The 13,076-nt window shown below is 36.1% G+C and overlaps 3 protein-coding genes across 3 annotated transcripts; all 3 read left to right on the top strand.

The window, feature by feature from the left end:
- Positions 1 to 2,875: 2,875 nt before the first annotated feature.
- Positions 2,876 to 3,606, top strand: LOC114747006 (uncharacterized). Its single transcript, XM_028935289.1, has 2 exons — positions 2,876 to 3,028; positions 3,175 to 3,606. Exons 1-2 carry the CDS (start codon positions 2,876 to 2,878, stop codon positions 3,604 to 3,606), a joined length of 585 nt encoding a protein of 194 aa, XP_028791122.1.
- Positions 3,607 to 6,289: 2,683 nt separating this feature from the next.
- Positions 6,290 to 7,006, top strand: LOC114747005 (dirigent protein 24-like). The gene has a single exon (XM_028935288.1). It carries the CDS (start codon positions 6,290 to 6,292, stop codon positions 7,004 to 7,006), a length of 717 nt encoding a protein of 238 aa, XP_028791121.1.
- Positions 7,007 to 8,766: 1,760 nt separating this feature from the next.
- LOC114747004 (dirigent protein 24-like) lies at positions 8,767 to 10,416 on the top strand. The gene is made up of 2 exons (XM_028935287.1): positions 8,767 to 9,174; positions 9,587 to 10,416. Exons 1-2 carry the CDS (start codon positions 8,778 to 8,780, stop codon positions 10,414 to 10,416), a joined length of 1,227 nt encoding a protein of 408 aa, XP_028791120.1. The 5' UTR covers positions 8,767 to 8,777.
- The last annotated feature ends 2,660 nt before the right edge of the window (positions 10,417 to 13,076 follow it).

Genomic DNA, 13,076 nt, shown 5'->3' with positions numbered 1-13,076 from the left:
GAGATTTTCCCAGATTCAATGAAAGGAATCCCTCGCCAACAAAGCTCAAGGCCCGCAACTCAATGCTTCCACACATTGCGTATGTATACATAATAATAGTTATAATATAATATAATAAACCAATTTTTTTTGTTTTACCAGAAATGGTTTAACGCTTTAATGAGTATGAGAAAAACAATAGACATTCACGGGGCATATTCTTTGACCATTGATTTTTATGATAAGACCATTTATAAAATTTAGTAAAATATGTATGATTTATTTTAAAAAATATTCTTATCTTTCTTAATTATTCTCAACTCAAATAATCTTGGCTGGTCAAAAAAGAAAAACTCAAATAATCTTGAAAATTTATACAATTTTGGCATATCTTTATAAGGAAGCTCGGCTGCTATTAATTGCAATTTGCCACTGGCATTTAAAATTGCAGTTGAAAATGGAATCAGTTGACAATAAGAGAAAAGGAAAAAGCTGGAAGAATAATAGAAGGCGTGCGTAAGGTTTTGGAAAAATCATGTGAAAGAGGCAAGTCGATTGGAACCAGTTTTCTGAACAAAAAAAAAAAGAGATTGGAACAGTTTTGGTACTAATCATTTTGATGAGTACCATAAGCTTATCAGATCTAAATCATCCATATCTCATTTATATGATTTGGATTTGATTTCTTTTTTAATTTTTATTTATTCAAAATAATTATTTTAATATGTATAGAATCTAAAATAGAGATAATATTTTAACTAAAAAAATAGTTTTTTTTATTTAAAAATAATTAATTAAAGATTTTAAATATGGATTGTTCAAATCATATATAGATAGCCCTGATTTGATGAGTTTGAGGTGCTTATCAAGATAATAAGTATTAAAATTGGTTCCAGATAAGGTCTAGAGATGACGTCCACCGTAATAAATACGCCCTGCTAATCCATATACGGTCAATATGAGGCCTCCGAAGAATAGACGACATGTTGGAACTCAAAGTTGCTCTTGTTTTCGTCCGCGTTTTGGAAAAAATCAACACCCCCACCAAGGCATCCATCACTTTCAAGTTGTCGTTTTGATCAGTTCCCTACGCATCCCTCTCCAATTTGAGCTACTACTGCTTCCTAACTCGACAGTGAAATTAAACTTAATTGCCAAAGCCACCCACTGGACAAATAAGTTAGAAATCTCCCAAGATAGTTCGTTGCGTGTCTTTTCGCAAGTTAGTAAGCCACATTCTTAGCAGGATCCAGCTCCAACTTGTAACATCCCACTCATAATTTCCTTTTTATATTATTACAAGGTTGTTAATTAATACTCCTCCGGTCCTAATTATAAGACCCAATTGACTTATTTGAGGAGATTAAGGAAGTAAGTTAAGTTGGTTATTTATAATAAATAAGTGTTGTTATTCCTAAAATATCCTTGCTAATTAAGTATATTGGCTAAAACTATCATTATTAGAAGGATTATCTTGGAAAAAATGCAAAAATATAAGAGAGAAAATGGATTGGGTCTTATAATTAGGACCAAATAAAAAGTCAAATTGGGTCTTATAATAAGGACTGGAGAAGTAATAAGCAACATTCTTAATGTGTTGTATAATGCTGTCTCCGATCCTAAATATAATATCTACTTTATAGTGCAATTTGCTCTATAAATTAGATCTTATACTACATCTGATCGTAATTATAAAATCTTGTTATAGTCTACTGACGGAGTCTTATAATTAGGATTGGAGGTAGTATTTAATATTCCCCAAGTATCACAATCATGTTTATTTAGATTTAGCGGTCCTAGAAGCACTTGAAAAAAAAAATTTGTGCACATCGACAAAACTCCTGTCATATATTTATCTCAAACTTCATAAAATTAGTTTCAAAAAGAAAAAAAACTAAACTCCCAAGTCCCCAGGAACCTGTGTGTAATAAATTGTACTTGTGAAATTACCTATTTACCCCCATTCATTTACAACCTCAACAGTGGTTGTTAACAATCCGAGGAGAAGTGGTTAACAACCTCGGCAGTGCCCCTGCTATCCCACAGAGTGAGTTGTCAGGAGCACTACGAGGTTGTTAATCACTTTTTCTCAGATTGTTAACAGCTACTGTTAATATTGTAAATAAATTACTGCAATAAAATTAATGGAGGTAAGTAGGTAATTTCATAATTTTAATTTATTACACATAGGTCCCTGGAGACTTAAGAATCATTTTGGAATTTCTAGAGACTTTTTATGAATTAATTATCTTGTGTGGGGCCTATGTGTAATTTTCCCAAAAACTAATCCAAACATCTTATTTACCTCTGAACCCGTGAACCGTGAAGTGAATCTTTGGGCCGGAAAAGCAAATCTGAGAAGTGATTCTTGAAAGGCGATTGGAGGGAGTGGGCTTCTATTTATTAGGCCCAAGAGCTGATTCAATCAGTTTAACCAGCCCAACCCAGATTCTGTTAATTAAAACATGTTTGAATTATTTATATTATATTTTGATAATACAAATTTTGTACCTTCTAATCTTAAATGGCTTCTTACTATTAAATAATAAACTAATATATCATTGCACAAACGAGGGGAAAAAAATAACGCACTTCCATATTTTATTCTTGACAATAGTTCTTTATGAAGTCAAGTAAATGCCGTTGTTTAGGGTGTTGATGTTAAGAAAATAATTTTAAAAAAAATCTCATGATATTAAAGAAAATCTCAAACATTGAAAAAGATAAGAAAAAAAGATATGGTACCAGCGCCTCATTAACAACCCCACGACCACCTAAGCCCAAGTTTCTTCGTTTTTTATGCTCCAGTTAGCGTATTACATAAACAGAGCAGGTTATATAAATAAAAATAAAAATAATATAAACAGATTGGAGAATGAGAAAGCTTGTTCACAAAATGTCCAAGCTTCCCTCTGTTGAGGCCACCATAGCCATATTTCTTTCCTTCATGGCGTCCTTCATGAACCAATCTTGTTCTGCTCGAACCCTGACAAACAATATTCCAAACCATAACCTCAACCTCAATCTCAACCATAGCCATCTTCATAAAGTCACATTCTTAATGCCATCCTAGACATTGGTCTGTCTCAGTCTTCATCAACCAATGATCTTGTCTTCTCAAAACCTTATGGCATTTCTCCTGATCTAACTGCAGAGATCCCAGTTTGAGAATCTTCCGGTGATGACCAAACCCAGACTCTGGACCTCTCATCCATGGGCTTCTTGTTTCCCACGAAAGCCAACCTCCAGGACCTCGAACTGCGGAAAATAACGTTAACACAACAGGAATTACTGCAACAAGCGGATGGTTCCCTAGACAAGATTGGGAAAGCAGGAGGAGTGTACGTGGGCAGCTCAGAGGATCATGGGAGTAGTTATACGATTGCTCTGACCGTGAGTTTTGAAGAGGACGATGATGGGTTGAGACTTTTTGGAGAGCAGAGGAATGATGTTCTTGGTGGTACTGGCAAGTACGAGGATGCCAATGGCTATGCTTCCATTAAGGTTGGAGAACGAGTAGGGTTTAGTGAAGACGAAGGAAAAGTCACCAGCACTAAGCTTCTTTCCTTCACAATGTACCTTTATTTAAAACTGAAATTAGTTCATTTATATGTCACCTCACAATAAATATTATGAGAGGTAATAGTGTTATTTTTTGTGTGAAATTAATATCAGTTTGTCTTTTTGATCCTGCAGTAAAGTTTCAGAAAATTTTAGAGGCTATTTGAAATTAATTCTATACTGTGGTCCTTAAACGAAACTTTCCCAACTTATTATCCTATTTGCTTTATGTATCTGTATGCGTGTCTATAGGGAGAGGAGGGGAGGGAGATTTTCCCAGATTCAATGAAAGGAAAACCTCGCCAACAAAGCTCAAGGCCCGCAACTCAATGCTTCCACACATGGCATATGTACACATAATTATAGTCATAATATAATATAATAAACCCATTTTTTTGACCAGCAATAGTTTAATGAGTATGAGAAAAACAATAGACATTCACGGGGCATATTCTTTGACCATTGATTTTTATGATAAGACCATTTATAAAATTTAGTAAAATATGTATGATTTATTTTCAATAATATTCTTATCTTTCTTAATTATTCTCAACTTAAATAATCTTGAAAAATTATACAATTTTTTTTACTTTCAACTAATTTTGATTAATTTTTTAATTTAAAAAGTTAATATGACTTTATAAACAAGATTGGAAGGAATATTTCTTTCTTTCTTTTGGCTATTTTGGCATATCTTTATAAGGAGGCTAGGTTGCTATTAATTGCAATTTGCGAACGGCATTTCAAATTGCAGTTGAAGATGAAATCAGTTGACAATAAGAGAAAAGGAAAATAGTGGAAGAATCACGGAAAGCGTGCGTGAGCTTTTGGAAAAATCATGTGAAAGAGGCAAGTATATAAGGTCTAACGATGACGTCCACCGTAATAAATACGCCCTACTAATCCATATAAGGTCAATATGAGGCCTCCGAAGAATAGACGACATGTTGGAACTGGAAGTTCCTCTTGTTTTCGTCCGCGTTTTGGAAAAAATCAACACCCCCACCAAGGGATCCATCGCTTTCAAGTTGTCGTTTTGATCAGTTCCTTATTTGCTGCGCATCCCTCTCCAATTTAAGCTACTGCTACTTCCTAACTCGACAGTGAAACTAATGATATTGCCAAGCCATCCACTGGACAAACAAGTTAGAAATCTCCCAAGATAGTTCGTTGCGTGTCTTTTCGCAAGTTAGTAAGCCACATTCTTAGCATGATCCAACTCCAACCTGTAACATCCCACTCATAATTTCCTTTTTATATTACTACTTCCGATCCTTAATATAAGATCCTGTTTGACTTTTATTTTAGTCTTAAATATAAGATCCCAATTTACTTTGTTTCTCATATTTACTCAATTTTTTCTAAGATAGTCCTTCTAATAATTATAGTTATAGTCAATAAACTCGATTAACAAGGATATTTTAGGAAAGACAACACATATTTAGGACAAATAACTAACTTAACTTAATTCCTTAATCTCCTTAAATTAGTCAACTGGCTCTTATAATTAGGACCGGAGGTAGTATTATATTACAAGGTCGTTAATTAATAATAAGCAGCATTCTTAATGTGTTGTATAATACTGTCTCCGATCCTAAATATAATATCTATTTTATAATGCAATTTGCGCTATAAATTAGATCTTATACTATACCTGGTCCTAATTATAAAACCTTATTTATAATATATAAACAGGGTCTTATAATTAGGACTAGAGGTAGTATTTCAGCTTCCCCAAGTATCACATTCTTGTTTATTTAGATTTGGCAATCCCACAAGCACCTAAAAAAAAATCACTTTTATACATGTTGAGACAAAACTCCTATCATATATTTATCTCAAACTTCATAAAATTATTTTCAAAAAAACTAATACAAACATCTTTTGTTGTTTGTTAAAGTATAAGTATTCTTCTATTGGAAGCATTTTTTTTTTGGTACAATAAAGTTTAGGTGAGTTGGGTCCCGGGGGCTCACCAAGACCAGGGCATGCCTCCAAGCTCAAAGAGCGCTTACAGAGGTACTTACAGATTGCCCACCAACAAGATTCTCACATCGGAGGCGGGATTCGAACTCACGACCTTGTGGGTCATGAGTCTACTCCTTACCAACTGGACCAACTCTTGTTGGTTATTGGAAGCAATTTTATTTACCCTGAGCCTAGAAGTAAATCTTTGGGCCCGAAAAGAAAATCCGAGAAGTGTTTCTTGAAAGGCCGTGGGGGGGATTGGGCTTCTATTTATTAGGCCCAAGGGCTGATTCAATCAGTTTAAGCAGCCCAACCCAGATTCTGTTAATTAAAACATCTTTGAATTATTTATATTACATTTTAACAATACAAATTTTGTACATCCTAATCTTAAATGGCTTCTTACTATTAAATGATAAACTAATATATCATTGCACAAACGGAAAAAAAAATATATATAACGCACTTCTGTATTTTATTCTTGACAATAGTTCTTTATGAAGTCAAGTAAATGCCATTGTTTAGGCTGTTGAGATTAAGAAAATAATAAAAAAAATCTCTTGATATTAAAGAAAATCACAAACACAGGAAAAAAAGAAGAAGAAAGAAAAGACACTGTACCAGCGCCTCATTAACAACCCCACGACCACCTAAGCCCGATTTTCTGCACTTTTTATATTCCAAAGTCCAAAGTTAGCGTATTATATAATCGGAGCAGGTTATATAAATAATAATAAAAATTATATAAACAGATTAGAGAATGAGAAAGCTTATTCACAAAATGTCTAAGCTTCCTTCTGTTGAGGCCACCATAGCCATATTTCTTTCCTTCATGGCTTCCTTCATGAACCAATCTTGTTCTGCTCGAACCCTAACAGACAATATTCCAAACCATAACCTCAACCTCAATCTCAACCATAGCCATCTTCACAAAATCACATTCTTAATGCCACACGTCCTAGACATTGGTCTCTCTCAGTCTTCATCAGCCAGTGATTTTGTCTTTTCAAAACCTCAAGGCATTTCTCCTGATCCAACTACCGGAATCCCAGTTTCAGAATCTTCCGGTGATGACCAAACCCAGACTCTGGACCTCTCATCCATGGGCTTCTTGTTTCCCACAAATGCCAACCTCCAGGACCTCGAACTGCGGAAAATAACGTTAATACAACAGGAATTACTGCAACAAGCGGATGGTTCTCTAGGCAAGATTGGGAAAGCAGAAGGAGTTTACGTGGACAGCTCAGAGGATCATGGGAGTAGTTATATGATTGCTCTGACCGTGAGTTTTGGAGAGGACGATGATGGGTTGAGACTTTTTGGAGAGCAGAGGAATGATGTTCTTGAGTCGCACGTTGCAGTTATTGGTGGTACTGGCAAGTACGAGGATGCCAATGGCTATGCTTCTATTAAGGTTGTAGAACGAGTAGGGTTTAGTGAAGACAAAGGAAAAGTCACCAGCACTAAGCTTCTTTCCTTCGATGTGTACCTTATTTGATATATATCAACTAGTTGGATAGTGGTCTGGCTTGTTTTCCTCTGTAGTACTGAGATATATATCATTCTTATTTGCTGTAAACAATCAAACTAGCGATCGACTTCCTGTAATTTTAGTTCTCCTACCTATAGTAAATATTCAAAGGTGGTGATGAACACAATATAATGACTTCTTCAAGTTCGTATGTTTTTGTCAAATGAACTATAAATTAGTATAAACTTACTTTCCTGATGAACTTTCTCTGATTTAATTCAATACTATTCCTCTCTTTTCAGTGGATATATCAATGAAAGCTGCAAGAAGATTAAGCAAAACTTTAAGAAACTATATCCTACGGTAAAATAAGTAACTTCTGCCACATGAACAACATGATTCCCAAGGGGAAAAAAAGATTTATTAAAAGGAAAGGAAGAGAGTTCACCTCTCTATCAATCTCTGCCTCAGCTGAAATTTTAGTTGCCAACAGAGTCAAGGGCTCAAGGCTGAGAATGCTTGCAAGAACTGCTGGAAGAAGGAGGCTGAGAATGTTTCATGTTTAACATCTGGATGAGTGTTATACTGATATATAACTCATGTCTGTGTTTCTATGTTATTCTTTTCCCGGTTTTAGCAGCGTGATAGCCTGATAGGTTGTACCTGTGTGATTTCGTTTCTTTTAATGATCCATAGAGGATCCATTTTTCTGGCAAAAGGTAAAAAAATGGAAAGGAAGAGATCCATATTTAAGATGAGAGAAACAATGAAATCCCATAACATATATTTGGCACGGTAGAATACTGAAATGTTATGTTCTGTATGTTCTGAGATTTGAGAATTCAATAAGCTGTATAACATATATTCTATATCAGAGCTATAATCAAACCAAACTTTAATCCCATTGGCAGTCACTATTTTTAGAATTGGTTTAAACTTTAACCTCTGTACATTTATCCTGTTGTAGTGTGAGGTAACTGGAAAATGTTGATAAAGATAGAACCAGATACTACAGCATCTAAGTACAATTAAATTTCACAGTGACCACTTCTGTAAATAAAACTCCAAATTGCTTAATATTATGCATGTGATATGCTACTCAAGCATTGGGAATTTTTCCTAAAGAAAGCAGATTAATCTGAGATCCTCGGCATAACAGAACGAGCAAAAACATAAATCAAATCAAAGCAGAAAGAATAGTTGTCTGCTCTGTTCGCATAATTTTCTCAACAAGACCACGTACGTGCACAGAGAGAGAGAGAGAGTAATCTATCTAACCCATGATATATCAATTTAATAGAAAATTATGGTTTTTTAGTGATCCACATTGAACTTTGAAATCAAACTCTTCCAACTTCAATTCAATTTCCATCTCAATTATGCATGCGACTGTCTAGTAACTAAAGGTATAGTTGACCTGCCCATGATGGGGCATCTGTATAATTTTCTTATATCACTTTATCACTTTATATAATTGGTATATATGTTTCTTGGATCATTTTATATAATTTGATGAAACATTCCATTTTGTTGAGTTGTTTCAACCAAAACACCCCTGAAGCTAGAGAGGAACAACATCGAAATCCAACCACTCCATAGCTTTTTTTACCCTTAATCAAATATGCCACCAACTTCAATTCAGTTTAAACTAAATACAAAATATTAGGGAGCCTCCTGTTCTATGCGCAGGTATAAATACACAACAACAAACTCTGCTTCGTCACAGCATTCTACAGTTGAAGCATTCATCTAAAGTCTCTCGTTTTCAAACCCACACAGCCTTCTCTGATCGGTAAAAATGGCGGAACTCGGCAATTTCAAGCTCATCGGCTGCCTCTTCTTTTTAGTCAGTGTGTATAATATTGTCAACTCTGCTAGGCTTCTTGATGAAGTGGATCCACAACCTCAAGTCATCAACAATCAACCAGGACCAGCCATTCCTGCAGTTCCTCAAATACCGGCAACCACGTTACCAAGCACCCAAATACCTGCTGCCACCGCGGTCCCTCCCCTCCCGGTCCCAGTTACCGATGACACCCCGGAGGAAACACCAACGGCAGGTGCCCCGGTTGCCGCCGCCGCGGCCGCCGCCCCCACCACCGTGGACGCTGATGATGGCGCAGCTGATGATGACGAGAATGTTGATGATTCCACTCAAGCCCCGGCTGCTGTGACTGCCTCTGCACCGGCTGCAGGTAAAATGTTATCCATATGAAATGAACTATCAATCATATTCATCACAGAATTTAACTCTTTTTTTTTGCCACATTTTTGTAAGAATAAATGAGTTATGTTAAGTATATTGTTATAAAGGTGGCCAAAAGAAGAATATCGTTATAAAGAATATAATATGAAAACATTTTCATAGATGCAGGCCATTAACTTGTTTTCATTCAAATGCACGGTAACATCCAACATATATAACGTTGAATTAATGACATTTTTATATCTCTGGCTGCTTTTTAAGCTAAGTTTTGTTTTGTGAGTGAGAATCAGAGCTAAGAACATGAGAAAGCTCAAACCAATCGGAAATGTTCGTGGTAACAGAGAGGTTTGAGCAGTCTTTTTTTTTTTTTTGCCCCTTCTAATTTTGGTTAAAAATTCCAGGCGATGAGAGTGAAGAAGAAAATCCAGACCAACCAGAGCCTGCAGCTGTAACTCCAGCCCTCCCGGTGGCAGGCGCCCCAGTCGCCGGAGGCAACGCGGCAGCAGCGGCAAACCCGGCCGGAAAAGAGCCAACTCTTTCTTTCTATATGCACGACGTTATTGGCGGGACACATCCATCGGCCAGGGTGGTGGCCGGGATCGTCGCTAACACAGACGTCACCGGCCTACCATTCTCCAAGATCAACAACAACCTCTTCCCCATCGTCGGAGGAATTCCGTTAGTCAACCCCAAGCTCAATGGCATCGTCACCAACAACAACCTGCCACTCCTTGTAGGCCTCAACGCTGCTCAAACCTCTACTGTGTTCCAAAACCGAGGCTCCGGCAGTGCAGTGAGCGGCGGCGATAACCGGCCTTTTGTGAATGCCAACAACCTCCCATCCGGATTCACCCTCCAGAAGCTCATGTTCGGGTCGGTGACGGTGATCGACGACCAATTAACCGAAGGGCACGAGCTAGATTCTACTGTGATTGGTAAAGCAGAAGGCCTCTACTTGGCTAGCTCCTTGGACGGCACTAGCCAAACCCTTGTGGTCACAGTTATATTACACAGCGGTGAGGAACATCACGGGGTTGAGGATACCATAAGCTTCTTCGGTGTTCACCGGACTGCATCGCCGGGATCGGAGATCGCCGTGATCGGCGGCACAGGTAAGTATGAGAATGCAATGGGATATGCTGCTCTCGAGTCGCTTCCGAAGGTGGATCAGCACACCACGGACGGAGTAGACACCATCCTGCATTTCAATGTCTATCTCACTGATGAGTAGATTATTTCCATGTGTTTCTTTTGCTTATTACTTTCACATTTGGATGAAATTTGATTATTATATGTATGTATGGTGCTTGGTCTGTATCTCAAGGCGTACGTGTTCATATCAATGTCGAAGCGTGTCATATGGTAAAAGGTTGTCAGTTTCTTTTTATGTTGAAATGGGCAAAGTAGCTACCAATTTCTGATATTCAATCTTCATATATATATATATATATATATATATATCATGACATCATGGCTCATCAAACTTACAAGTCTCTTTTTAATTAATCTTCTCCCATCGAGCCAACTATGATCTGTTTAACTATTTCTGTTTTTTTTTATTGGCCAAGAACAGATACCAACAAATATCCAAAACACCATAGCCGTACTTGACACAATTTTAATTTTAATGTTGTGGGATACTTTTATAGACGCGCGCGCACACACACAGGGGTTATTACAAATTACTCCTCCGGTCCTAATTATAAGATCCAATTGACTTATTTGAGGAGATTAAGGAAATAAGTTAAGTTGGTTATTTATGATAAATAAGTGTTGTCATTCTTAAAATATCCTTATTAATTAAGTATATTGGCTAAAACTATCATTATTAGAAGGATTATCTTGGAAAAAAAATGCATAAATATAAGAGACAAAATGGATTGGGGTCTTATAATTAGGACCAAATAAAAAGTCAAATGGGGTCTTATAATAAGGACCGGAGGAGTAATATCGTATTATTTAAGGTTGTTCACTTTCAACAAAAGTTGGTGAAGGTGCAACCTTGGATCCACCCCGACAATAATGAATGATGCTACAGATATACACAGGCTAATAAGAGAAGACCAATGACAACAAGAGTGAGTTCTTCCTTACATATGACATCTACAGAGTTTACCAGAAGCATAAAAACTCACTGCCCATGTAATAACTGAAGCCGTGTGATAGATCCACCCTGCAATAATTTCAATCATATTTCATTATCTTCATGTTGGTATTGAACGATCAGTTTAACAGAATTTAGAGTATGAGTTGCGATCTTGGAGGTATCTGGTTGACATAAATGGTCGATACTGCTTTTACAACGAGCTGCAAATCGGACTGTATAATCAAGGGAACATAGGGCCATGAATGCCAACGTAGGAAGGTAAATTCCCCCCGACACCAGTAGTTGTACAAGATTAATGTCCTCTTCGAGAAGGAAACCGATCACTAGATATATCGCGGCAATGAAAAACGAACAGAAGAAACCAGAACAGATGAAGAGACACAATGAAGTAATCACTGCTTTTACTTTGTGAATCTGCATTACTTTTCCCCCTGAAATATAGTCGTAGCTTCAACTTATTAAGTGTTTAAATTTGTGTGTGCGCAGGAGATTTTAGTAATTACGAACGCATGTTGACAACTTGTATTGCAGTATTTTATCTTATCATGTATGTTTACATATTATCATTCGTTGCCGCCCAGGTTACGTTGCTGTACTATTTTGTTGCTTCTTACGTTGCCTTTCCTTCGTTTCTTTCTGAGAAATCACGATTTGGAACCCCATGTTTTTTAATATAATCTTGCTCAAATTAAAATAAAGAATATTTTACTCGAATATATAAGGGGTATGTTTTGAGAGTTGATAAATAAATTCGGATTCAGCTTCAAATATACACGGGTGATGCCTATATAGACAGATAGAGTACCTGATGATATTTTAAAATTATTAATTATTGGATTAAGATGCATCCAGCACCCTGAAGTATTTTCTCAGGTACAACCATAACCCTAAAGTATTTTATAGTGCATCCATCATTCTGAAATATTTTTTAGGGGAGCCTAGCACCTTGAAGTATTATTTTTGCCTGGGTGCTCGATGCACCAAAAAATATTTTTGGGTTCTGGACTCACTTAAAAAAAATACTTTGAGATGCTAGATGAACTAAAAAAATACTTTATGGTACTAGATACATATAAAAAATATTTCAGGATACTAAATGTCCTACAAAATACTTTAGGGTACTGGATGTACCTGAGAAAATATTTCGGGATACTGAATGCACCTTAACTCTTAATTATTTGAATTTATTTTTCGTAGAATGAGTGCCTGTAATTTCATGTTATTAAATCTATTCCCAGTTTTGTTGGTCTCCAAAGAATGGGCTTATATGGTTCTTAATAATTATGGCTTTAATGCTATTTTCAATTTGGAATTAATTATTGTTGGCTACTAATAAAACGGGCCTACATCACAGTTTTTATAGTAGTCAAAAAAGAAAATAAGCTTATATTTACAACTTACTGTTTGTTAGTTGATACTCATTCTCTTATCCTTAATATAAGAACTAAATTTAAGTAAATTAATGAAGCCAAATAAATTGTTAATTATAAAAAATGTAGCAATATATATATCTTTGTGTAATATTAGATTATATATCATTGTACACGCTTGATAAATTAGTTTGCAGAAAAATAATAAATAAGAGAAACAAAGTAAATTAAAAATGTTATATTTAGGATAAAATATAACCCATCTAAGTCCAATATTAGATATGGGAGGGAGTACTAAACAATAAAAGGTTGCTCACTTTCCATGGAAGTTGGTGAAGAAGTTGCAACCTCAGTGCCACGGCAATAATGATCGACGACACCACAGATACAGGAAGCTGATAACAGTACCGCAAG

This window comes from Neltuma alba, unplaced genomic scaffold (assembly GCF_004799145.2).
Source record: "Neltuma alba isolate B1F8T4 unplaced genomic scaffold, ASM479914v2 tig00005179_pilon, whole genome shotgun sequence".
In the NCBI taxonomy this organism is placed as follows: domain Eukaryota; kingdom Viridiplantae; phylum Streptophyta; class Magnoliopsida; order Fabales; family Fabaceae; genus Neltuma; species Neltuma alba.
The sequence above is the reverse complement of the archived record's forward strand: the minus strand, read 5'-3'. Positions and strand labels throughout refer to the sequence as shown.